The following is a 24,701-nucleotide window of genomic DNA, read 5'->3' on the forward strand; positions in this document are numbered from 1 at the left end:
TCACCCGCCTTAAACCCCCCCCCCCCCAAGACTTACCAAAACTCCCTGGTGGTCCAGCGGGGTCAGGACGCCATTCCTGAACTCCTTTGCAAGGAGCACGTGACGTTGGCGTCACGTCGGAGTGACGCGGCGTCACGTGATTCCCCTCGGGTTCGCTCCCGGACCCCTCATTGGGCTCAAAAGGAACTTTTGGCCAGCTTGGGGGGGCCTCCTGACCCCCCCAAGCTGGCCAAAAGTGCCTTTTGGGCCCAACGAGGGGTCCGGGAGCGAACCCGAGGGGAATCACGTGACGCCGCGTCACTCCGACATGACGCGGACGTCACATGATTCCCCACGCGTCCGCTCCCGGACCCTCACGGAACTTTTGGCCAGCTTTGGTAAGTCTTGGGGGGGGGGGGGATTAAGGAGGGTGAGGGGTTTAAATTTTTATTTAGATCAACAATCGCGATTTCCAACGTATTCAACATAGCTATGTTGAATAAGTTGGAAATCCGATCGTTTAAGCCTCATCTTTTTTTTAAGTTAAAAAAAAAAAAAGTTGCGTTTTCCATTTAAGTTCAAAACGAATGCACACCCTTATCCCTTAGTTCTCAGGTTACCATGGCTGCAAGAGCACATGCCTCAATTCAACTGGGCTACACTTGAGCTTTCTCGCTGGGGTCCAGATTGCCATGGCAAGTGTTTAAAGGAAGTCTCACCACTGCCCTGTATGCCTACAATTCCATTGATGCCAGGGTTACTACCGTAATACGCGTCGTTTCAAGACGAATTTTCTAAGGAAGCTGCTGACATACTTCCTCCACATCGATCCTATGACTGTGTGAATAACTTGAAACTGAATACTGAACCACCTAAGGGAAGAGTATACCCCCTCTCGGTGGTGGAAAATAAAGCGATGTCAGAATACATTCAAGAGAATCTACAAAAAGGTTTCATAAGGCCATCCAAGTCCTCTGTGGGAGCAGGATTTTTCTTTGTGGGGAAGAAGGATGGAACCCTACATCCATTCATTGATTATCATGGTCTAAATGAGATCACGGTCAAAGACCGCTATCCATTACCACTCATATCCGAGCTGTTTGACTGCTTACAAGGGGCTAAGATTTTCTCCAAGCTGGATATTAAAGGAGCATATAACCTTGTCCGCATTCATTCAGGGGATGAATGGAAGACAGCTTTCAACACCAGGGACGGACACTTTGAGTATTTGGTAATGCCCTTTGGCTTATGCAACACCCCAGCTGTCTTCCAGAACATGATGAACGACATCCTACAAGACCTACTCTACCAATGTGTCGTTGTCTATCTGGATGATATCCTGATCTTTTCTCAGGATCTGAATACCCATATCACGGAAGTCAAGAGAGTGTTATGAAGACTGCGGGAGAACTGCCTGTATGCTAAACTGTCGAAATGCGAATTCCACAAGGAGTCTGTACCATTCCTAGGGTACATCGTGTCTAACAAGGGGTTCCACATGGACCCACAAAAGCTGGATAGCATTCAGAAATGGCCCCAACCTACTGGTCTAAAAGGACTCAGAAGATTCCTGGGATTTACAAATTACTATAGGACCTTCATTAAAAACTACTCTTCACTAACTGTGCAAATGTTGCCAACTGGTCTACTAAGGCCGTGACTGCTTTTCAAAAGCTGAAGGACACTTTTTCCAGCAAGCCATGTCTCCATCACCCGGATCCTACACGCCCCTTTATTGTCAAGGTGGATGCCTTTGATGTCGGAGTAGGGGCTGTATTGAGTCAAACCAGTGACTCTAAGATCCTGCGGCCATGTTCCTTTTTCTCCAGATGATTCATACCGGCTGAAAGGGACTATGGAATCTGAGATAAAGAATTGTTGGCGATAAAGATGGCGTTCAAAGAATGGAGACCCTGGCTCGAGGGTACTCAACACCAGATTACAGTTTTTACTGACCATAAAAACCTAGAATACCTTCATCACGCCCAATGTCTCATCCACAGACAGGCCAGGTGGTCCCTGTTTTTCAACAGGTTTGATTTCATCTTAAAGTACAGACCTGGAGACAAGAATGTCAGAGCGGATGCCCTTTCATGCTCATTCCTATCTGAAGATGTGCCTGATGCTCCTCAACACATCATTGAACCCGAGAGAGTCATTCTATCCGCCATGCACCCAGTACCTGCGGGCAAGACGATAGTGCCTGCCAATCTCCGGAAGAAAGTACTAGCATGGGCTCATGATTCCAAACTAGCTGGACATCCCAGTCAAAGGAGAACTCTAGCTAAGCTGCAAAAATTCTACTGGTGGCCGTCTATGAGAGAAGACGCCTTCGCTTATGTTGCAGCCTGTACCAACTGTGCTAAGCAAAAGTCTCTGCCCGGTCATCCTTTGGGCCAACTACAACCTCTGCCCATACCAGAAGAGCCCTGGACTCACATTGCCATGGATTTCGTGGTGGTCTTACCCCTATCCGGGGGCAACAACACTATCTGGGTAACAGTGGATAGATTCTCAAAAATGGCTCACTTTGTGATACTTCCTGGCTTACCCTCTGCCAGTGAACTTGCAAAGCTGTTCATCAGCCACATATTCCGGTTGCATGGAATACCCAAGCACATAGTCTCAGAAGCGTACAGTTCACAGCCAGATTCTGGAAGGCTCTTTGCAAGAAGTTCGATATCACTCTCGACTTCATGTCATCGTATCATCCGCAATCCAACGGACAAACTGAGCGGATGAACCGCACTCTCAAACAGTTCCTAAGAGCCTATCTCTCTTCACGCCAGAACGATTGGGCTGAACTTCTACCGTGGGCCAAGTTTTCCATCAACTCTCATCCAGCAACATCTACTGAATCGTCACCATTCGAAGTGGTATATGGACAACTACCTTCACCAGCTTTGCCACTTCCGCTATCCGTGTCATCCCCGGCAGCTCAAGTCACTGCTTATGAAATTCACACTCTTTGGAAGAAGATAAAGGAGATGATCATCAAAGCTGGAATCCGAGCAAAACGAGACTATGACATGTATCACGGCAAGGCTCCTGAATGTAAGCCTGGTGATAAGGTCTGGTTATATACTAAGCATCTCAGATTGAAGTTGCCTTCTGCTCGCTTCGCTCCACGCTATGTCGGACCATTCCCTATCCTCCGACGTCTGGGCAACCTCTCCTACAGTCTCAAACTTCCACCAGCAATGAAGATCCATAACGCATTTCACATCTCATTGCTAAAACCACTCATACTCAACAAATTCAGCACCAAGACACCAGAGCCTCCTCCTGTAGATACAGAAGAAGATCTTGAGTACAAAGTCCATGCGATTTTGGATGTACGTAAAAGAGGCAGAGTATGGGAATACCTTTTGTCATGGGAGGGCTTTGGACCAGAAAATATAACTCATGGGAACCTGTGTCTAACATTTTGGACAAAGAGATGCTGAACCAGTATCATGGTGCACATCCTCGGAAGCCAAGACCAGGTAGGGAGTCTGGAGGAGGCCCTTTGAAGGGGGGTACTGTTGTGTCCATCAGGCTCAGACAACTTCGCGCAACATGCCTCACCTTTCTCTCAGCTTTCTCCACCAGCCTCAGGAGTATGGCATCCGTGGCATCTCCTTGCCGCACCCTCCAGCTTCCCCGGAGCGGCTCTGGCGCGGCATTCGGCCATCTTGACCCGAGACCTCCTAGGGCGCGCGTGTGTGTGCGTCCCTACCTTTGTAGCAGTGTTGGCGTGAACCTCGGGGGCGTTCCCCTCGAGTGATGTCACTGCTTCTGCATATTTAAGGTTGCCCATTTGCTGACTCTCGCCGAGTTAGCAAGGATCAGTATGCCCCGGTCTGAAGCTACTCTGCTGCTTCTATCCACCGGAAGCTATCTTCACCCTTCGGGGTTCTCTAACCTGGGTACCCGCTCCTCCGGGGCCTCTGCTTATTTACAGGTGCCTATCCTCTTACAGGTACTCGCTCCTCGAGGGCCTGTGTGTCTATCCTGGTGCCTGCTCCATTCTTCAACCTGCTGGAAATCCATCTATCAGCTATAGAGAGTGAGTACAACTTCTACCAGTCTGTCTCTCATCAATTCCTCACTACCTCTCTGCATCAGGCCCTACACCACCATTGTGGAATGGGTCTCCTCTGCCGAGGACCATGGACTGCTAACACCTATCCTCTCTGCTGCTCATTGGGATTCTCTCTACTCAGCTACAGGAGTGTGTTTAACATCTGCCAGTCTGTCTCTCCTACAGTGCCTTATTGGACATCTGCATCGGGGCCTTACACCACCATTGTGGGACGGGTCTCCCTCGCCAAGGATTACAGACTGCTACCAGCTAACCTGCTCTCTACTGCCACCTCTGGTGGTCATCCTAGCTGTACAATAAAAGAAACTATCTCTGTGTTTGTGCTATTGAGTCTAGCCTGGTCCATCAGTCTCCCTACAGGGCTCCTCCCCGTAGGAGATAACATCACTGTTGCCCCTGAGAATCCACCAAACACCTCAATATCATAACATTTTCATAGCGATAAGTTAGACCATCATAATAGGCATCATCAGGAAAATGTAATTAAACACTAACTGTCTTCAGCCTTATATATATAATCATAGGTCTGCCAATATGTCCCATTTATTTTTTCTTTGACATGGGGCCGTGCTTCGAACAATAGTTCTTCATCAGGGTGCTATCTTCAAGTGCAGGTCTAAAAACAAAGCATTTTGATCTGTCTTTTTACTTTTAAAGAAAATTATTTAAAAGATACTGCCGTACAGAGAACACGTTTGCGTAGTGGCTCTAAACCAGAAATGTCAAACATTTTCCCTTGAAAAAAACGGTCATTTTAAAATCCCAACCTGTCAATTAATGTCACTGGATTTCAAAAGGAGACTGTATGGAAACTGATGACGTATCATGCCACAATAGCGAGTACCAATCAATCTCGCTATTGAGAGCATCAGGTAGTATAGTATTAAGGTGAAAAATCCAAAACTGTTCTCTTTAAGCTGCTCTATAAATCCCCACCTCGTGCATTACCACATACTTGTTCAATCATTTAAGATCTGTAAATTGATGTGAGAGATCAATACATTGTTGAACCATGGGGGCTTGCAGTTTTTGACTAGATATGCAACTCTTGTTTGAAACACGGTCCTGTGTCAAAGAAAAAATAAGTGGGACATATTGGCAGACCTATGATTATTGCTTATCGCTATGAAAATAATCGATGAGATGGATTACCTATATGTATTGTCTTAAAATTGTCCACTTGATCTGCAGGAAAACCTGTGCACATGTGTCCTGTATGCGTGTAAGTTTACCCGGACTAGCGGATTTGTTCAATAGTATGTGCACAAGTTTCCTTGAAAATTTCCTGGGCAAAAATGAGCAGATGTAATTGTGTGTGGAATGTTTTGGTGAGATAATTTTCAAGCAAACATATGCATGTAAGTTTGCTTTGAAAACTAGTGTAACGTCCGGGCGCATTTGCCAATTTTCTAAACAGGTTACAAAATTACCCCTCAAAGTCTTTTGGCCAACTGCTCACTTTTTGCTCCTCTTGTTGCAGTCCATGGCCTTATACCATCTTCCAGCGTGGCTTCGACTTGGTCCTAGGAGAGCAGCCATCAGACAAGATATTCAGGTAAGGGCTTGGTTGGTCTGACTTTCTCTTCTTCCATTGCTAATCATGCATGGGAACTAGGGTAAAATTCAGAGAGGAGCTCTCATTTGTAGGAAGAAAGACTGATATCATGATTTACTGCAAGCCAACAGAAAAATAAAGAGAACGTTTTACCAAGACTTTCCCACTAGAGAGAGCATGGAAGAAAGCCTTTGACAAAGATAGTCCAAAGTGTAATATCAGTTAGGTGCTCCTTGTTTCATATCATCATGGAAAATCCTTAAAACACATTCTAGCTCATAACTGTGATAAAAACTCTATCTGGTTTGCAAGCTCTCCAGGTAGGGCATTAAGTGATAGTTCTTCATAGTTTTTGACTTAAATAACTGCAACACATGAATATTAGTTCTTGACACACCAAGCTTTACCAGCTCGATCTTCACGTTATCCCATTCACTCACCTTTCACATCATTCTGATCTAAGACCTGTTTCACAGATGCAGGCAAGAGGTGAGAGAGAATTGAGAGGTGAATGACTGGGGTACTACCATAGTTGAAGACATGAACAATTGACATCTCTGCTCAGGAGCTTCAAACTCCTGCTAATGTAACAATTTTCTTGGATTGGCCACTGTTGGAAACAGGATACTGGGCTTGATGAATCCTTGGTCTGACCCAGTATGGCAATTTCTTATGTTCTTTATGCTGTCATGTGTCCCAATACCTGCTATGTTCTTTTCTGTGGGTTGAGCCTGCAAAGCAGAATCTATTAAGATCACTGAGGCAACTGCCTCGCCAATTCAGTTGATGTCTAGTTGAACACTTGCTGTGGATGATATTAAAGCCAATACTTTCATTTACTTGCCAGATGCACTTATTAGAAAGAATGTAATCCACAAAATCATGCCTTGTTCCCTTTTTATATCTTTTGAAATCTGTAGCGCCCTACCAAAGAATTTTGCTTGTATAGCAAAACATAAACTTCTGTTCTTAATTCTTTTTCTCTCCAGCGCCTAACCACTGAAGTTGGAGTTTATGCCACTTTGAATATAAAGCTGTTTTTAGAGGTCACCAAATGTTGTCATACCAACTCTATGATTGGTTACTTCCAGAATAGCTGCTATTCTGGTTTGTCCTTGGTTGTGCTGAAATATGCACTGCTGACGGGGGAGTTCTTTGTATCATGTTATAGAGGTTTATAAACTCTAAAGGCCTTTTAAGAGGACTCCATTTTTCTACCTTTTTGTGTCTCTCGTCAAATTGTTTTGAAACCCTGGAAGATGGGTTCTCTTTATTTATTTATTTATTTATTTATTTATTTGTGGTTTTTATATACCGTCGTTCGGCATAGCCATCACAATGGTTGACAAGGCAGTGCATCAATCAGTATACAATCATTAAATTAAGTGATTAATAAAAAGGTAAAACAGGAAAATATTAAAAATTGCACTTTAGAATGAAAAATACACTATAATTTTAAAATACAAGTACACATGTTATTTGTAATAAGAGCACATTACATTTAAAATTACTAGAGCACAATGCAGAGCATGGAGTGGTGAAAAAAACAAGTAACTAATTATAGTGCTCAGCCTTTTCTCCTTAACAAAGTTTGACAAGAGGTGGAACTCTGGGGCTCAGTTCATTTTGCATTTTGTGTGATCAGCAGCACCCAGTGAGGAGTGCACACAGCGTAGTGCTTTCTCTCACCAGTTTTCCCCTGCCTTGTGTAACATGAGCTTGCTACATGTTTTCGTGAAAACTCCCTGGGAGATGTTAGAATCATTTCTAGGAGACACAAAGGTGTGACAAATGTTAAACTCATGCTCATGCAGTCTATTATTTATGACTTTTGCAAGGTCGTTAGCCTGGTTTTTTTTATTCTGCTGAGCAGCCTGGAAAAAAAACATTTTTAAGAACTGTATGCTAAGCAATGACCAATTAATTAAAACCTCATCCAGAACTTGGAATAAAATAGAGAGTATCATAAAGCTTGAGTTACAATATACAATACCACATTTCTATGTTTCCAGGGTCCCATATATTGAGGGTCTTTTGTTTTTCAATTTTTATTTTATTTCTCCCAGGAATTTCTTAGTGTTTATTATAACGAACAAAAATGGAAGAAAATCAGTGGGAAAAAGACAACTCATTTTTGTTCGTTATAATAAACACTGAGGAATTCCCGGGAAAAATAAAATAAAAACTGAAAACAAAGATCTTTAGATAGATTAAAGGGGAAGATCGAAGGTCCTGGGTGATAGGTAGGAGAATGAATAGTTTTGAAGATTCCCACAAAATGGAGGCCAGTATCATCATAAAAAGCACGGGAGACACACCTGAAGTTTGATTTATCAAAGTTTTCTCCTGTTTTTTGCTTACAGGAAATCACTGGTCAACCAGACCAGTTGTGTTTTAAAGTAATAAACTAGCTTCACCGAACTCTGTTTATTGACTGGAATATGCCTCCTCATAACATTTTCAGCACAAAAAATTTCAACACTTGGGAAACTTCTTCCTTTCTGTTACTCCTGGCTTTGCATTTATTCTGATAGGTTCACCTACACCCTGGGTGAGGGTATGTGGCTGCCTCTCAGTAAGAGCTTTGTGATCCCTCCAGCTGAATTGGCAATCAACCCTTCAGCCAAGTGCAAGACGGATATGACAGTGATGGAGGATGCCGTTGAGGTCAGGTGAGTTCTAGGGGTGGGGAAGCTTTATGTGCAGCGTTATTCTGAAGACCCTACAGTGAGTATGCTGCAGTAATTTCAAACGACAGGAAGTCAAAACTAAAAGATTGCGGATCTTCTATTAGGCAGATTGTTGGATTGTCTTTGGATTACTTAGTTGTAGATGTACTGGTTAATAGCAAGACTAGGATTAAGCTAATTATACTCATGTTAGTGTAATTTCGGCTTCAGATCCAAAAGATACTGCGACCAATATAAAAATATATCTGGCTAAGTAAGTTAGCCCGATAAGACTTATCCAATTACCTTAGACGAGATATTCAGCAGCAAGGCAATGCCGCTGAATATACCCAAATAAGTATTAAAATTTGCCGGATAAACTTATCCAGCTAACTTTAAACCTGCTATGGGCACGTCTAGCTTATCTGGTTAAATTAACTGGATAAGGCTCAATATCACTACTTATCTGGCTAAGTTAACCAGATAGGTAGTGCCGCTCAATTACGCCCACTGCCCGCCCACTGACTATAAAGCTAACTATTTAGCCGGATAAGTCACCTTAACTGTATAAGTCCAATTTATCCGGCTGAGTAGAATTTGAATATCTACCTCATTATATTTAGCGCCTTTAGATAATGGAACTGTTATAATATTGTGTAGCATGCTATATAAGAGTGTTTGGGGATGGAACAGATGACTAAATCGTTTTTTCTAGATCATTGAGCAATTAGTTGAAAGTCTTTACTATCTGGGGTCCATTCATTGCTCAATGTGAAATGTTGGGAGTTTCCATCCATCTCCCAGTGGAGATGTACTGTAATTACGCCTCAATGTGGGTGCATCTGTTTGCATTAGCAAGTGAGATACCTCTTCACACAGGACATCTCTGAAAGTGGAACAGCTCTGTTGTTTTTCTGTGTTACGTATATTGTAATCATTCAGTAAAGACAAAAAATAAATTGGGTGAATATCAGAACTGAAAACAAACAGACCAGGGTACCAAAAAAAGAGAAAGACAGGTCCCACCTTTATACAGAGATCATCATATTATAGAGACTTTAGCATTCACTAAATTGCTGTTCCAGAATACATCAGGAACGCTTAAAGGTAGATTTTAAAAGCCTTGCACGCACAAAAACATCTACATATCTATGTAAGTGGGCCACGCGGGAGCTATGTGAATTTTAAAAGGAGTCTGGTGAACATGAGAGAGAGAGACAGAGAGAACCTCTTTATAGGGCTCAGTCTGATACTCTATATGGACTATTGTAAGGGGGCACTTTGATTCGGAGTGAGTTTTCGGAAGGTGGATTGGGGTTAGGGTGGTATTACAGACTAGGGATGTGATTTGGCTGAACCTTTCGGTTGACCTTCGTTATCGGCCCGCTATGGGAAATTTTGTTTCCCGTGGTTTGGGCCAATTTTTTTTTCTGCTGCCTCAAACTGATAAAAAATAAAAACACCCCACCTTTCAGATTTAATTAATTATAATCCCCCACCCTCCCGACCCCTGCTAAAGTCCCTGGTGGGCCAGTGGGGGTCCCGGGAGCGATCTCCCACTCTCGGGCCATTGGCTGCCAGTAAACAAAATGGTGCCGGTGGCCCTTTGCCCGTACCATGTGACAGGGGCTATAGGTGCGATTGGAGTGGAGGAGTAGCTTAGCAGTTAGAGCAGTGGACTATGAACCAGGAGACCAGGGTTTGAGTCCTGATGTCGCTCCTTTTGACCTTGGGAAAGTCACTTTACTCTCCATTGCCTCAGGTACAAACTTAGGGGGTCATTTATGAAAATGCGCTAAGGCGTTTTCGCATGCGTTAATGCAGTGGTCCCCAACCTTTTTTGCACCGGGGACTGGTTTCAAGCAAGACCAGTTTTCCCATGGCCTGGCAAGGCAGGGTGGGGGTGGGGCAGGAGCGGGGCTTTGGTTATATAGGGGCGGGGTTATTTTTTACAATTTCCCAAACAACCAATAAAATATTTCAAAACAGCACATATATCAAATAATACACAATAATTAAAACTAATATGGATTTTAAAAAGCCCCTGCTGTCCATATATGGGAGCTCTTGATTTCCAGTCACCCTGATATTGTCAAGGATTAGGAGGTTATCCTCTCTCTCTCACACATACTGACATGTCCATTCTCTCTCACACATACACTGTCACATACATACACATTCATGCTCTTATACCCACTCTCAGGCTGTAAGATACTCTCTCCCCATCCCCCCCCCCACACACACACACACTCTTACTCCCCTGGATTTTCTCATACACACTCATGCTCTCACTCTCACTGGCTCCCTCACAACCTCAGAGCCTCTCTCATTCCTCTGCTGCCACTGTCACTGATGCCACATGGCTATTGGGGAGGTGCTGATTGCTGCTACTGGCAATGAAGCCCATTCTGCTGCCTCGTAATTGTGAGATCCGCATAGAGAAAGTGTTACTCTTGCACATTCCCAAAGATTACATGTGCCAATCAGTAAAAAGTAATTTATTTTGTTTTACATCTGCTGTCCGATCTTAGTTTTCTAATTGGTTGGTCACAGGCTTTTTTTCCCCACCTTCCCTTTCTTATTTTTTTGCCAATTCCTTTTATATTGCCTTTTTTTCTATTTCTTTTTTCTCCATCTGTGTCTTCTTCCCTAAAACACACAGTCAGGTTCTCATTCTCACATGCTTTCTCTCTCTCTCTCTCACACACACACACAGGCTCTTACTCTCACATGCTCTCTCTTATATAAAATAATTCATGCACACAGTCTCTCACTGGCACATGCTGTCTGAGTCTCACACACAGGCTCTCTCTCACTCCCATATGCTGTCTTGCTCAAGCACAGGCTCTCACTCTCGCATGCTCTCTCTCATACAATCATTCATACACACAGTCTCTCACTTGCACATGCTGTCTGACTCTCACTCACACAGGCTCTCTCTCACTCCCACATGCTGTCTCTCTCACACACACAGAGGCTCTCAAGTGCTTTCTCTGCAAACACACACAGTCTCTCCCACACACAATCTCTCAACTCATGTCATACACGCACTCACCTCTAGGCCTCTTCTTTACGGGTCGCCACAGGATGGGCTCTGCAGCGGCCCTGGTCTTCTTGGGCCGTGCTGCTCCTCTTCTGCACGTGGCTGAAGCTCCTCCTCCTTCCTGCCTGCGGCACGCGGCTCCGGCAACATTTTTCTTCCGGGGCAGGAAGTAGGAGGAGCACCTGCAGTGGCTGATGCTCCTCCTTCCTGCCCGCGTGGCTCCGGCAACATAGCTCAGCCGCGACGTGCTAATCGGCTTTTCGGGTCGTGGGTTTGGAGGAGGCAGGTCTCCAACCTCACCCCGCCTCCTCGCAGCATCGGCAGCCAATGGATGACAGCCGGGGAGAACGGTGCCGCGGACCGGCAAAAAAACCCCAACGGCCCGGTACTGGTCCATGGACCGGTGATTGGGGACCCCTGCGTTAACGCATATGAAAAGCGCTGTTAATGCATGTGATAAGACCTTAATGCATGAAAAACATCTTTAATGCATGCAACAGCACTATATCGTATAGTATTTATATCCCTATGGGAGGCCCCCCTAGTAACTCGAGGTGAGGTTTAGGTATTAGTGTAAGGGGTTTAGGGTCACTTTGACATTCAACGTAAGACATACGAACAGAACAGTGGTCTCTTGTGAAGATTTGATGACCATCGGAGAGAGGAAACTCACCCAAAGATGAGATTTGTGCAATGTTCTCTCCACCTAGCTTGATGTTACCCAGGTAGAGAGTCCATCAAGCTAGGTTGAGAGAACCTTGCACAAATCTCATCTTTGGCTAAGTTTCCTCACTCCGAAGGTCATCAAATCTTCACAAGAGACCATTGTTCTGTTCGTACGTCTCATGTTGAATGCCAAAGTGACCCTAAATCCCCTACACTAATACCTAAACCTCACCTCGAGTTACTAGGTGGGCCTCCCATAGGGATATAAATACCTATCTAGGGAGAGGGCATTATGGTTAGGCTCGTGCTCTCTTTCTCATGCTCTCTCTCTCCCACCCCCATAACAAATGGTCTCCCAGTGGTTGTGCAAAGCAGAATATCAATGTATATTGGAACAGCAGTTTAGCAAACACTGAAGTCTCTATAATATTATGGACTCTATTATTAATGTGTGACCAGTCTTTCTCATTTTTTGGTGCCCTGGTCTGTTTTCACTATGTAAATTGTAATGGCAGCAGTCAGTTCACTGAATAGCCAGAACCCCTTACAAGCCACACTCGGCACAGTAGTGGTGTGTAGAGACATTTTTTTTCTTTTGTTTATTGTTTGTTTATTTTTGTTTATTTAAAATGAGTATTTATTTATATTATTTATTTATATAGCGCTTTTCTATACCGGCATTCAAGATAAGTATCACATCATGCTGGTTTACATTTAACAGGGGGTGTAAAATATAAATAAATAAATTTAAAAAACTGTAACAAGTGAAAAGAGAAAATTCTGAAGTTACATTAAAACAGGGGAGTTCAAAACTGGGAAGAGGAAAGTCTAAAGGAATTTAACAGAAAGAGCAATTATTTACAATGTTCTAGGAATGATTGTGGTTGTCGTTGAATTGAGGTTCAGTTGGGGTCTGGAAAGGCTTGTTTGAACAACCATGTCTTAAGCCTTTTTCTGAATGTTGGAAGGCACGGTTCTTGACGAAGGTCCGGTGGAATGGAGTTCCATAGAGATGGTCCTGCTGTAGAGAAAGCCCGGTCTCTAAATGTTATATGATGAGAGGTTTTGGCATGGGGTACATGTAGTGAATCTCTGTAAGCTTCTCTGATGGGTCTGGAGGAGGTATGTTTTCTGAATGGGAATAAAAACAAAACAAAGAAAAACCAAAATGTATTTTAAAAAAAAAAAAGTTTATCAGCCAAAAAATCTCACAACTCCTGGGCACTTGTTTGATCCTCAGCCCCTCTTCCAAGAACCTCTTACCAAAAATTGGTGATCTCCGGTCACTTCTGCTCCGCAGTTGCTGCTATTGCAAAATGAGGCTGGCACAATGATATATTTTTGCTGTACAAAAAGGCACCAGCTTGGGTCTGGGTCTGGCTCTTGCTATTTTGTATGGCAAAAATTTACAATGGCTCTGGCTTTAGTCTGCAGGTGCCATTTGCAGTAGCAGCTTGCTGAGGGGCTGGAGTGACTGCCCCCATGAAGACATTTTCAACAAGAGGATAAGAGGGTCCTGGGGAGGCAAGGAGATGAAGAGTGTAGGAGTGGGGCGGGTTTGGTGGTGGTGGTGGTGATAATGGCCTAATTTTTTTAAAAAACAAAACAAATGAAAACGAACCTAACTTTTTCTGGGGGGCTTTCTTTTGTTTCATTTTAAAAATGAAATGAAACAAAACAGGACATTTCATTAAAATTTTCTGTTTTGTCTGGAGACAACAAGAGGAGACCCGAGATGGCGCTGGCTGAGTGAGACGCTGCAGTCTTCTCTCTTGATTAAATCTGCTGCGTCTGTGTATTACCTTGTATTATGGTGAAGAGAAAGGGGAGGGCGCACGGGGTTTTCTTCCGCAAGTTCTTCTCCTTTACAAAAAACGATACCGCAACTCTTGAGAGAGAGTTTGGAGCCATCTATGTCGGAGGAACTCCGCATTGCTGGTGACGCTCAGGGAACAGCTACTGACCTGCTAGAGGCAGAGACATCATTAAGCCCCGAATGCCAGTCCCCTTCAGTGGCTCCAAGTGGAAGTGGCCAGCCATCTGTTGCTGTGGGTAATCAGGTCGAGTTACCATTGGATCTGGGGAGGGGGTATAATCCACTGCTCCACCAGGGAACATTTTTTTTTTTTTTTTTAAATGGGCAGAGTCCTGGGCCAGGTTTTGGTGGCGAAGGGGTGGGGTCAGATTTTGGTGTTCAGGCACATTGGTTTGGTAAGCTAGTTTATGTTTGTAATGTACTTACTCTTATCAATAAATGGAGGACCCGCAGGGAGAAATACTGCCGGATTCATTAAGTGGCAGGATGACTCACCAAGCTGCAGGGTCATTTACTGCAGCTTGGTGAATGACCCCCTTAGATTTTAAGTCCTCTGGGGAGACAGGGAAAACTCTTAATGAATGTAACTAGCTTTGAGATACCAATGAGAAGGCATGAGCTAAATACACAATAACTAAAACGATTTAAAAAATAAATAAACGATTTAAAAAAAAAAAAAAGAAAAAGAAAAACTTGCCTGAGAGACAGATATTCAGATATGCATGGAGCTGGAAAGGTAACCAATATCTATAGCCAGATATTCAGCTGCATTTATCTGGCTAAAAGTGTGTCTGAATATCTGGCTAAATCTAGCTAGTCACAATTTATTTGGTTAGATTTAGTGAAGCTGGGTTCTCTGGTTAAATTTAACCAATTTGTGTTATGGGAGTCTCAGTTTAGTGGACCCTTGGGCCGACCTGCTGGAGACTGGGAAAGATGGTCAATGTCTCTAGTGAATAGCAGGCCGGGAGGCAAATGTTCAGGCAGGACCTTGATGCTCTTCACCCTGGAAGCTGGTACTCCCCCGGGAGGAGCCCGTAGGGGCCCGACCGCTGGGACTTAGGTGGGTTGTGGATCAGGACAGGTAACTGGAACCAGATTAGGACAATAGCAATACTGTAACTGGGTTCGGGTACTGGAACGAGGCAGGAACTGTAGCAAGACTCGGGTACTCAAACCAGGCAGGAACTGTAGCAGGATTGTGTATAGCTTAGCATTGTGGGAGGTGGAATCACTCTTTCCCTATCTCTGCCTGCCCTGCCTTGATTCCTTCCTTATTTGTCTTCTTTTTCACCCCCCTGCTCCTGTATCACAACTCTTCTTGTGAGAGAAAAAGTCTTTTTTTCCCCCTAAGCCTAACCTCCTATCACTGCCTCTCTCTTGACCAGTCATTTTTCTTTCTCTTTTATATCTCCTGCTTCTCTCATTCACGTTTCTTCTTTCCCTATGCTTTACGTTTCATGACTCCTTTACTGCTTGTCTGTTTCCACCTCTCTTCCTCCTTGCATTTCTCAGATGCCATGTTTTATTTTGTCTCCCTTCCTCATTTAAAACAGTTCCCTGTCCAGGCAGGCTGTCCTTGGTCCTGCATAGCCTTCCTAATACCTGCATCCTGTCAAGATGGAATTTGTATTGCCAGCAGCATAAAGATGGAGAGCCACGGTCAGTTAATATTCCAAGCGAGTTTCAGAGGCTATGAATTGCATCTGGCCATCATTTCAAATTCCGCAATGTACTGACCCAGCTGCCCTTGCTCTCAGTAGACAGCGGGGATCGTGACAGCTTTGGGGTGCCTGCCCTGCTTGCTGCTCTGCACCAGGCACATCTGTAGGGTATTAATATTTTGATTTACTGAGTGGTAGTGACATTATACAAGAGATTTCAAAACATGTGGTCAACATGTTCTAAAAAAAGGAGCTCCCCATCTTTAGGGAGTGCAGAAAGACTTCAGCATGCCTCAGCATCACATTGGCTCTTTATCTGACTGTATTAAAAGACTTTTTGTTGCAATTTGTTTGTTGATGAAGTGTAACTTAAGTGTTGTGTATTATAAAGATAAGCACAATGCATATTTTATCCCTATTTAACCCATTCTAGGAATGCATGCTTCCTGCAGCTATTGGAAAGATTTTTGGAGGCTTCATGTCAGGCCACAGCTGGCCAATGTTTGAATAACTCCCAAAGCAGGAGTAGGCTGTCCCCCCACCCCCCACCCTGGGTAGCTGGCTAGGATTCAAGATCTTCTTCCTGACCCGCCACCTCCAATCTGAGGTGAGATCTGGTTCTGGAGGCTGGCAGAATTCAGTTGGTGGTGCACGAAGACAGGGGCACCTATTAAGGGAGCAGGGCTGCAATGAAACAGAGGCCAGGAAGGTGCCCACATCAAACACATACAGAGGCATATACTGACAGAACAAGGACAAACAGACACAGGGACAACCATGATAGACAAGCAGAAGGCCAATGTTGTGGCCAGTACCAAGAATAGACAGAAACTAAATCTAAACCCAGGGTCAACACACAGACCAATCAAGAAAGAATACAAACTAGGAAGGCCACTAAAGTGGGGCCTACATACAAGGAAGTCCATTTTCAGACACTGTGAGGCTTGGCTAGTTAGCCAGATAAACATATCCATCTAACTAGCAGGGTATATTCAGCAGTGTGGTTGCACTGCTGAATATACCCGGCTATCTTAAAGTTAGCCAGTTATGTCTATTCGGTTAACTTTAGTTCTGCTCTACGCAGTGGCATTGCCACAGGTGGGCCTGGGTAGACCATGGTCCACCGAACCAGAAGAGGCCTATTAGAGTAATGCTGTTGTGGGATCCCATCCCCGCGATGGTGAAGAGGAAGGCCTCAGAAGAGGCAGAGTGGCTAGCTCTCCTCTTCCCGGAAATGCCTCCTGCCCTCCTCTGGAACGCCCCCAACTTATACGGCTAATTTCTAGTCACGTAACTCATTATATGGCTAGAATTTAGCTGCACACAGTGATGAATGTTACTGAATTGCTATATAAACAGATAACTTTTCAGTTATCCATCTAAATGGCTTTTGAGTATCAACCTCAACATTAGATTGGATCAAGAGCAAGGGCAGAAGATTAAGAATAGCAGCCAGAGCTAGGAGAAACACATTTCAAGGTGAGGCAGCCAATTGTGGGTGAGCCAGGCCTTTTGAGGGAGTGGCAGTGTTGAATCATGAGGTTCTTCAAGGTATAAGCCAGTGCAACTCAGACTGTGGTCCTCTGAGGGCCCCTGCAGGTAGGAGGGGGCCACACTACTGCTCGTACCCTCATACCTCATGAGAACATGTTTACCTTTCCTTTTCAACCAACAGAGAAACTTCTCAAACTGGATGGCCACCATGACTTGGCATCAGTAGTGTATTCTGCCATGGAGAAGATCTGAATTGGTAGGTATGGTGAGGCTGACATTTTTTACTGCAGGGGCAGGCAGGCAGCCCATAAAATTGGTGAGAAAGGGTTCTGAAGTGTTCAGCCATGGTAAAGACTTCTATCCTTTTAGCTTATCCCTCTTCTGCTGTTGGAGCCAAAATAATTTATAATCCATATGACTGAACCATGGGCCTTAAAGCTTCCTGGTTTTGATCTTAGCCATGGAATTATATCTGATATTTTCTTAATCTACCTCCTGTAGTTAGAAACGATTCATACCTTAGATTACAGTTAATAATCAGATAATATAATGAGAAAGGGCACGTTAGGGGCAAATTTCAGCAGGGAGGGTAATGTGAAGGTCCATGGGTGCTTTTTACCTGCGCAGTCTTTCAAGCTAATTTTAAAAGGGAAATTACCCGAGTACTTTCCATTTTCAAAATTGGCTTCCACAGGGTCTATGGGTACAAATATACCAGTGGACTTTGCACCTCCTATAACTGGGGCAGGGTCTGCGGGAGAAAATCTTGTCCCTTGCAGAAAAGTAATAACGGGACTTTGAAAATCAGGCCCTAGGCATACGTTCCCTCCCCAACCTCATCTCTTCCTGAGGAACTCCCCCTTTTCCTTTGGTTAGCTGCCAGCTAGGTTTAGCCATTGAGGAGAAAGCAATTATCAGGCCTTTGGAATTTATCCGGGTAATTCCTTAGTTGTTGAATAAAAAAGAGGAGGTGCCTAAAACATTTTGGAATGAATTTTCAGAACATTATGCAAGTAAAAATTAGCATGTACACATGTAGGTAGCATCTACTTGCAAATTCCGTATTTTATAAAAGTTGAAAATGCACGAGTGTGATGACCTGGAGGAACCGGGGGACTAATTAGTCAACTGGCTAATTTCATTTACAAGCGCATGTTTTAAAATTGGTCAGTTTATGTAATAAGTCCTATTTCCTTTCACACATAAAATATCCGTGTATATATTTTTAAAATAGGCAGGCAAAGTATGAACGTTCAATGTATTGATGTTCGTGGTTTCAATGAATTAAATGTATTCACACATAAGCCTACATATGCGCATATGTTATGGGGTAGAGATACACGTATTATATAAAACATGCGTATATCGTACATGCAGGTTATATAAATACTTGCATAGATTTTATCACAGCCATATATCCTCATATATGTTGCTGCATGCATTTTTTGGAAAGTTATTCACTAGTTGTAGAAAGCCTTGAAGTAAGTGGGATGATATACCAGTATGTGCCACAGTCTATATAATGTGAATTACTGACAGTTCAACGTGCATGTTATAATTTTTTTTTTTTGCATTTTTCATGCAATAAAAAATTCATCTAAACCCACTTAGCTTAGACAAAATAAACCAATATTCTTCTCAAATAGTCATAACTGCATTCTCCCAAAGATCTCCAAAACCGTTATGCCAGAGCCATATATGTATGTTCTTGTACTGACCCATCTGCAGTTCCAGTCATGTATATTAATGCTTGCAATGAACTGATACCCTAAAGCCCGGATTTTAAAAGGGCTGTGCTGGTAAATTTCGGGGGCTACGTGCATGACTGGGACTTGCGTGCACTGCGCACATTTTAACACGGGCTCAGCCATGTGCGTATCCCCTGATACGTGCCGAAGTGCTGGGCCTCAAGAAAGGGCCGGGGCGGGCCGGGAAAGCACCATTAGCCACTGTCCTGGAGGAAGTGTGCACCGGCAGCCAGCCGGCACGTGGCGTCTACTGCTGCTCTGAAGAGAGCAGTAAGGTAACTAACAAAAAAAATCGAATAGCTAGAAAGGGGTTAGGAGTCAGGAAGGAGAGGGGAAAAGGTAGGAAGGTTAGGTAGGGGTATAGGGAACTGGGGAAGCCCTACTCACGTCACTGCTTGATGCTTTTTAAAATTCCTCCCTGCATGTGAGAGTCATGGGCCGACCACACATGCACGCGCGGATGTTAAAATCCGGTGTAGATGTGCATGCAGATATCGTATTTTCTAACATGCGTGTGGCGACGCGTGCATGTTATAAAATTGGCACATCCATGTATGCACGTCGGGAACTGCGCACATGGACGCGTGCATGCGCTCCTTTTAAAATCGGCCCTTAAGTGTTTCAGAAGAAGATGCCTTCTTTTTTTTCATTGAATAGCTGAAAAATAAACATTAGCATATTATATACAAAAACAAAATTGTTTAATACCAAAGTAACATCTTTTGAGGCTTTCATAAAACTTTCTGACTTCACAACAGACCCACGTCTCAAAAATAATAAACAAAACATGGCAGGATAAAGGCAATTATAGAAGTTTCAAATGTTTAAATCACTCAACCAGTGATCAGTTTATCTAAAAAGCTCCAATCACTGAATCATCCAATAAAAGAAATGTGCTCAGAAAACTATCCTATTGACTGGAAAACCGACTTTAGGGCATGATAAAAAAATGAAAATAATAAGTCAATTACATACATTCAATGAAATTGTCAGCTCAGTATGCTGCAACAGTCAAAAAAGCAAACAATGTTAGGAATTATTAGGAAAGGAATGGTGAATATAACGAAAAATGTCATAATGCCTCTGTTTCACTCCATGGTGAGACCACACCTTGAGTACTGTGTGCAATTCTGGTCGCCGCATCTCAAAAAACATATAGTTGCAGTGGAGAAGGTACAGAGAAGGGCAACCAAAATGATAAAGGGGTTGGACCAGCTCCCCTATGAGGAAAGGCTAAAGAGGACAGGGCTGTTCAGCTTGGAGAAGAGATGGCTGAGGGGAGGATATGTTAGAGGTCTATAAAATCATGAGAGGACTAGAATGGGTAAATGTGAATTGGTTATTTACTGTTTCAGATAATGCCAATGTCTAGGGCACATTCCATAAAGTTAGCAAGTAGCACATTTAAAACAAATCAGAGAAAATTCTTTTTCACTCAACACAAAATTAAGCTCTGGATTTTTTTGCAAGAGAATGTGGTAAATGGGTTTAAAAAATGTGGGGTAGATTTTCAAAGGGATACGCGCATAGCCCTCGAAAACCTACCCCAAACCCCCCCCTGCGCGCGCCGAGCCTATTTTGCAAAGGCTCGGCGGTGCGCGCAAGCCCCGGGACGCGTGTAAGTCCCGGGGCTTGCATGGAGAGGCGTGGCGGGGGGCGTGACGGTCGTGACGTGGCGTTTCGGGGGCGTGGCGCGGGTGACGCGACGTTTCGGGGGCGGCGCCGCGGGCATGGTTTTGGCCCGGGGGCGTTCCGGGGGCATGGCTGCGCCCTCCGGAACAGCCCCCGGGTCAGGTGATGGCAAATGTAAATCCGGCGATAAAGGTGTGGGGGAGTGGGTTAGGTAGGGGAAGGGAGGGGAAGGTGAGGGGAGAGCGAAAGAAAGTTCCCTCCAAGGCTGTTCCGATTTCGGAACGGCCTCGAAGGGAACGGAGGCAGGCTGCGCGGCTTAGCGCGCACAGGCTGCCCAAAATTGGCAGCCTGGTGTGCGCTGATCCCGGATTTTAATGGATACGCGCAGCTACGCGTGTATCTATTGAAATCCCACGTACTCTTGTTTGCGCCTGGTGCGCGAACAAAAGTATGCGTTCACGCTAAATTATAAAATCTACCCCTGTTTGTACAAGTTCCTGAAGGAGAAGTCCATAAACTATTAATCAAGACTTAGGGAATAGCCATTTCTTATTACCAGCATTAGTAGCATGGGATTTATTTAATAATTGGGTACATGTTTCCTGAATTGGCCACTGTTGGAAACAGGATGCTGGGCTTGTTGAACCCTCAGTCTGATCCAGTATGGCAGCTTCTTATGTTCTTGATAAAATGTAATCTGTGCTGCTGAAACCTCTTATTCCTCTGTAGCAGTGGGGGAGGGGGTAAGTCCTAGCGTTTTGATTAAGGTAATGGCCTCATTCAGACCAGAGAAAATGAAGAGGGTGAGATAGGGGCTGGATTTATCAGTAAGCAAAAGACAGGAAGGAAAGACCATTCACAAAATGGTTAGTTGATTATATATACTCCTTTTGTTTTATGCTAGCATATGGGCTAAAGATTTAAAAAATAATAACTTTCCTTTATTAAACACAAACAAATGAGCTGGTCTTATTTTTATGAAGCAACTTTTATCACTGCACGATACTTTAGAAAGGCACTTCTTGCCCCAGAGGGATCAATGCATACAGATAGCTTTCAGTACCCTGCCACCACTATCCTATGGTGCAGACTTGGTCAGCACAGTATTCGTTATTCACTGAAGAAAGGACTGGAGAAGGACCCGTCTATTGCTGGCGAGGGTACATGTGGCAGTGAGGTAGATGCCACGCCCTTTACAAAACAGAGTGTTTGCATGGAGTTAGGAAAAATAAAAATGGACAAAGTCATGTGGCTAAATAGGATACATCCTAGGTATTAAGAGAGGTCAGAGAGGTTTTGACGGGCCGTTGAAAGACCTGTTTAATAGATCTTTGGAGACAGAAGTGGTTTGGCCAGACTGGAGAAGGGTAGATGTTGTCCCTCTTTATAAAAGTGGTAATAGGAAGGAGGTTGGAAATTACCTTGTGATCCATGCTGAAAGGGGTTCGTCTGAGAAACCTTTCAGCTATCCTAAATGCTCAATGGAACATTTCCCCTCTCTCACTAGCTGAATTTTACTTGGTTCATTTTTTTACCTGGGTAAAATTTAAACATGTAAAAAGGAGGATGGTGAGGGACATTCTGGGGGAGTTTAAGTTTAGCTGGGTAGCAGGGAGAAGGCTGGAAACTATAGGCTGGTTAGCTTTAAATCAGTGGTGGGAAAATTAATGGAGACTCTGCTGAAGGAACGGATAGTCAATTATGTACAATCCAGTTGGTTACTGGATCCAAGGCAATATGGTTTTACCAAAGGAAGATCCTGTCAAACAAATCTAATTTTTTTTTTTTTGATTGGGTGACTAGAAAATTAGATCATGGACAAAAACTTGGTATGATTTATCTGGATTTTAGCAAAGCTTTTGATAACAGTCCTGCATAGGAAGCTCATAAACAAAACGAAAAGCCTGGGGGTAGGTCCCAAGGTGGTGGCATAGATTTCAATTTGATTGACTGACAAGACAACAGCAAATAGTGCATAACTAACTAACTAGTGGTAAATGGAACCTGCTCTGAGGAGAGGAGTGCCTCAAGGATTGGTTGAGCCACCAGTTCTGTTCAGTATCTTTGTGAGTGATATTGCAGAAAGGTTAGAAGGAAAAGTTTGCCTTTTTTCAGATGACACTAAGGTCTGCACCGGAAGGAGTAGAGAGAATGAGAAGTGATCTAAGAAAACTTGAGAAGTGGTTGAAGGTTTGGCAGCTAGGATTAAATGCAAGAAATGCAGTGTCATGCATTTGGGGTACTGAAAACCAAAGAAGCTGTACTTGATGGGGGATGAAAAACTGAAGTGCATGGAGAAGAAAAGAGATCTAGGGGTGACAGTGTCTGACAATCTGAAGGCAGCGAAGCAATGTGAAAAGGTAGTGGGTAAGGTCAGTGGGCTTCTGGGCTGCTGACAGGTATAACCAGCGGGGAAAAGGAAGTGGTAATGCTCTTGTACAGGTTTCTGGTGAGACCTCATTTGGAGTACTGTGTTCAGTTCTGGAGACTGTATCTCAAAAAGGATAGAGGTAGGATGGAAGTGGTCCAGAGAAAGGTGACTAAAATGGTGTGAGGATTGCACTGAAAGCCATAAGAGGTGAGACTGAAGAACCTGAATATGTATATCTTGCAGAAGAGGAGAGACAGGAGAGAGATGATACAGATTTTTTAAATACGTGAAAGAAATTAATGATGCACAGGAGTCAAATATTTTCCAGTGGAAAGGAAGCTATAGAACTAGAGGATATAATATGAAGCTCCAAGGGGGTAGACTCAGGAACAATGACAGGAAATATTTCTTCATGGAAATGGTGGTGGATGCATGAAATGCCCTTCCTGAAAAGAGAATGAAGACAAAAAACAGAAATGAAATTCGAAAGGTCATGGATAAACATAGAGGATCCCTTGTGACTAAAGGATGGAAATGAATAAATGGGGTAACCTATGTTAACTGGGTAGCCTGCACGAAGTGGCAGTTACAACCCGTAAAAGAGGGCATTGGGGTAACCTGCGTTTACTACCCTTAAAAGAAATAAAAACTTACTGGGCAGACTGGATGGACCACTTGGACCTTTTTCTGTTGACATTTATTATGTTATGTTATGTTATGTTATTATGACATTGAGAGTACTACCCTGCTTAACTTATATGGGTGAGTTTGGTTGAAGAAACCACTGGCCTCAAGTTCTCCAGATAAATCCTGCTGAATTCCTCTCCTAAAGTTACTGGAGTAACTTTCTGTTCCCTGTGCTGCTGAGTATGGATTTCAAAGTTACTCTGTTTAGGCTGACTTCAGTGAAGGTAAAATTAATGGAGATTCTTCTGAAGGTAGGAATGGTGAAGTATCTGGAATCAGGTTGCTAGGATCAGAGGCAGGATGGTTTTATTAGTGGGAGAGCATGTCAGAAATATCAGTTTCTTCACTTGGGTGATCAGAGAATTAGTTCAGGAGAGGATGATGACACACATTTATCCAGGATAAGAGAGAATATTTTTCAAGCGGTCATACTCTCTGGCTGCCAGCTGGGATATATCCTTAGCAGTGTGGACAGAATAACTGATCAGATTAGATGGGCCAGTTGGCCTGTTTCTGCCATCATCAACTATGTTACTATAATAGTGAAAATGTTGCTGTATAGATGAGGAAAGAGATCTCAGTTTAGTGAATTAATTTAACCTGTGTCTCACCCAACATGAGAAAATCACTGAAAATCTTTGACAGCTTCACACCCTATCTTGTCTGTATTACTGACTTCACAGAAATGACATAGACTAGCTTTAGTTATCTACATAGAGATTCCTCCACTGTTTACTTTGGGTTTGTTCTCAATGTCTAATTTTTCTTTGTCTTAAAATTACTTGTAAGTGATTTTAAGGGCACCTTGAGATTTCTCTAACATGTTTGCTATTTTTGCTAGCTGTGTTTTATTCTTTTGCACATCATTTTCCTATTGTCCATTTTCCTACTGCAGGGAAGAATTAATGACCTCATCCTCCTTTGACAACCTAGAGGTTCTTCTGGATTCCTTTGGACCAGTCCGTGATTGTGCCAAAGACAATGGTGGCTGCAGTAAGAACTTTCGCTGCATTTCTGACCGCAAGTTGGATTCCAGTGGATGCATGGTACGTTTGTTCAAAGATCCCACAACATACCATTTCTACTTCTGTGTGGGGCGTTCTTAGTAGTTTGGGAAAGTTGCATCCTAGAAGTTTAAAAGAAGAAGGGAAGAGAACTGCTGTGTTGTAGTAAAAGGAGGGGGAAATATTGTGCTTGGTCAGAAATAAGATTAGAGGCTATCCTGATGTTTTTGGTAGGAAAATAAAATTCTTATCTTAATGAAAAATTAATGTGGTTGAGTTATCACGTGCA

General features: G+C 43.5%; 1 protein-coding gene across 1 annotated transcript in view; it reads left to right on the plus strand.

Moving 5' to 3' along the window:
* Nucleotides 1-24,701, plus strand: part of ASTN1 (astrotactin 1) — a 587,016-nt gene that overhangs the window by 222,719 nt on the left and 339,596 nt on the right. Inside the window, exons 9-11 of the mRNA XM_029617649.1 lie at nt 5,544-5,618; nt 8,153-8,290; nt 24,304-24,454. Coding sequence (XP_029473509.1) covers nt 5,544-5,618; nt 8,153-8,290; nt 24,304-24,454 — 364 coding nt within the window. The remainder of the gene's footprint in view (nt 1-5,543; nt 5,619-8,152; nt 8,291-24,303; nt 24,455-24,701) is intronic.

The sequence above is a fragment of the Rhinatrema bivittatum genome, chromosome 10 (assembly GCF_901001135.1).
Source record: "Rhinatrema bivittatum chromosome 10, aRhiBiv1.1, whole genome shotgun sequence".
NCBI lineage: Eukaryota > Metazoa > Chordata > Amphibia > Gymnophiona > Rhinatrematidae > Rhinatrema > Rhinatrema bivittatum.